General features: G+C 54.3%; 1 protein-coding gene across 1 annotated transcript in view; it reads left to right on the forward strand.

The window, feature by feature from the left end:
* eya3 (EYA transcriptional coactivator and phosphatase 3) overlaps positions 1-1652 on the forward strand; it is an 11794-nt gene that overhangs the window by 5193 nt on the left and 4949 nt on the right. Inside the window, exons 9-13 of the mRNA XM_017307388.1 lie at positions 251-336; positions 801-981; positions 1096-1232; positions 1304-1387; positions 1457-1639. Of these exons, the coding sequence (XP_017162877.1) occupies positions 251-336; positions 801-981; positions 1096-1232; positions 1304-1387; positions 1457-1639 (671 nt within the window). The remainder of the gene's footprint in view (positions 1-250; positions 337-800; positions 982-1095; positions 1233-1303; positions 1388-1456; positions 1640-1652) is intronic.

Here is a 1652-nt window from a genome sequence, read left to right on the forward strand (position 1 = left end):
CACACACACACACGTACACACACGCACGTACACACACACGTAAACACACACACGTACACGCACGTACACACACGCGCACACACACACACAGACACACACATACACACACACACAGACACACACACACACGCACACACACACACACACGCACACACGAACACACACACACGAACACACACGAACACACACACGTACACACACACACACCCTCCCTCCCTCTGAGGTGTAATGATGCCGTTTCTGCCTTCAGCCTCCAGCTTCACCACGTCCAGCGTTTACTCCAACATCCCCTCATCAACCGCCGTCAGCGGCGGCGCCACCGCCGCCGGACCACAGGTGAGGACAAAACGAGCGTCTGGACTGTCGTCTCTGTCCAGAACCAGAACCAGAATCCCTGCAGAACATGTTGGGTTTCGGTTCTCTGGGGTCCAGAACCAGATTTCCCATCAGAAATGCTGTTTCCAGTTAGCATATCTGTCACAAAGCGAGTCAGAAATAAAGATTAAATAATTGATCCCTGAATGCCAGAGTTCATGTTGTCCACATTTCATTAGGAGTTAAATTAAACTTTGCATCTGAAACAAACATTTTTCTCATGGAGTCTCACAGCAGCAGAGCCACAAACCAAACTTACCTCTGGGTCAAAGGTCAATCATCGGTTCATTCCAGGTTTCATCCACTCATTGATCATGTGATCAGTATTATGGTGATTTCTTTTTAAAGTATGACCTGGTACCAGGTTCTGGTGTCTGACCCGGTCCAGTCTCTCCAGTCAACCTCTTCCTCCTTCCTTCCTCCAGGAGTTCAGCAGCTACAGCTCACTGGGACAGAACCAGTTCTCCCAGTATTACCACCTTCCTCCCAACTACACGTCCGCCACGCCGCCCAGCGCTGACGAGCACGGCTCCGGTACCGGCGCCGGCGCCGTGGGGTACTCAGCAGTGAAGTCAGAAGAGGCCGCCTCAGCCGGACCGCCCATAGGTGCTGGTTCTGTTCACCTGGAGGTTCTGCAGAACTTCCTGACCCAGTCAGAACCCTGGCGGTCTGCACAGGGCCGGGTCAGGATCATCAATCTGTTTGCCTGTTCTGCTGCAGATGCGTCGCCGCCTGAGAACCCGCCAGCGGGGGGCGCCAGAGATCAGGACGAGGTCGGCCGCAGGAACTCGGTGGGAAAGTCCAAAGCCAAGGCCAAGAAGTCTGACGGCTCGCCGCCCGCCAGCAGCGACCTGGAGGTAAGTTCACCTGCTGCTGCCCACCTGCTGGAAGGGGGCGGAGCCTCATTGTTCACCTCTGCTGCTTCCAGCGTGTCTTCCTGTGGGATCTGGACGAGACCATCATCATCTTCCACTCTCTGCTCACCGGAACATACGCACAGAAGTTCGGCAAGGTGAGGTTCTGATCCGAAGCTCCGGTTCCGGACCAGAACCAGCATTTTAACACGGTTCTGGTTGCATAGGACCCGGCGACCATGCTGAACCTCGGCCTGCAGATGGAGGAGCTGATCTTCGAGCTGGCAGACACTCACCTGTTCTTCAACGACCTGGAGGTACGGTCCAACAGAACCTCAGATAACCAATCAGAACCTCAGATAACCACCAGAACCTCAGATAACCAATCAGAACCTCAGATCACCACCAGAACCTCAGATAACC

The sequence above is a fragment of the Poecilia reticulata genome, linkage group LG11 (genome assembly GCF_000633615.1).
Source record: "Poecilia reticulata strain Guanapo linkage group LG11, Guppy_female_1.0+MT, whole genome shotgun sequence".
NCBI classification, from domain to species: domain Eukaryota; kingdom Metazoa; phylum Chordata; class Actinopteri; order Cyprinodontiformes; family Poeciliidae; genus Poecilia; species Poecilia reticulata.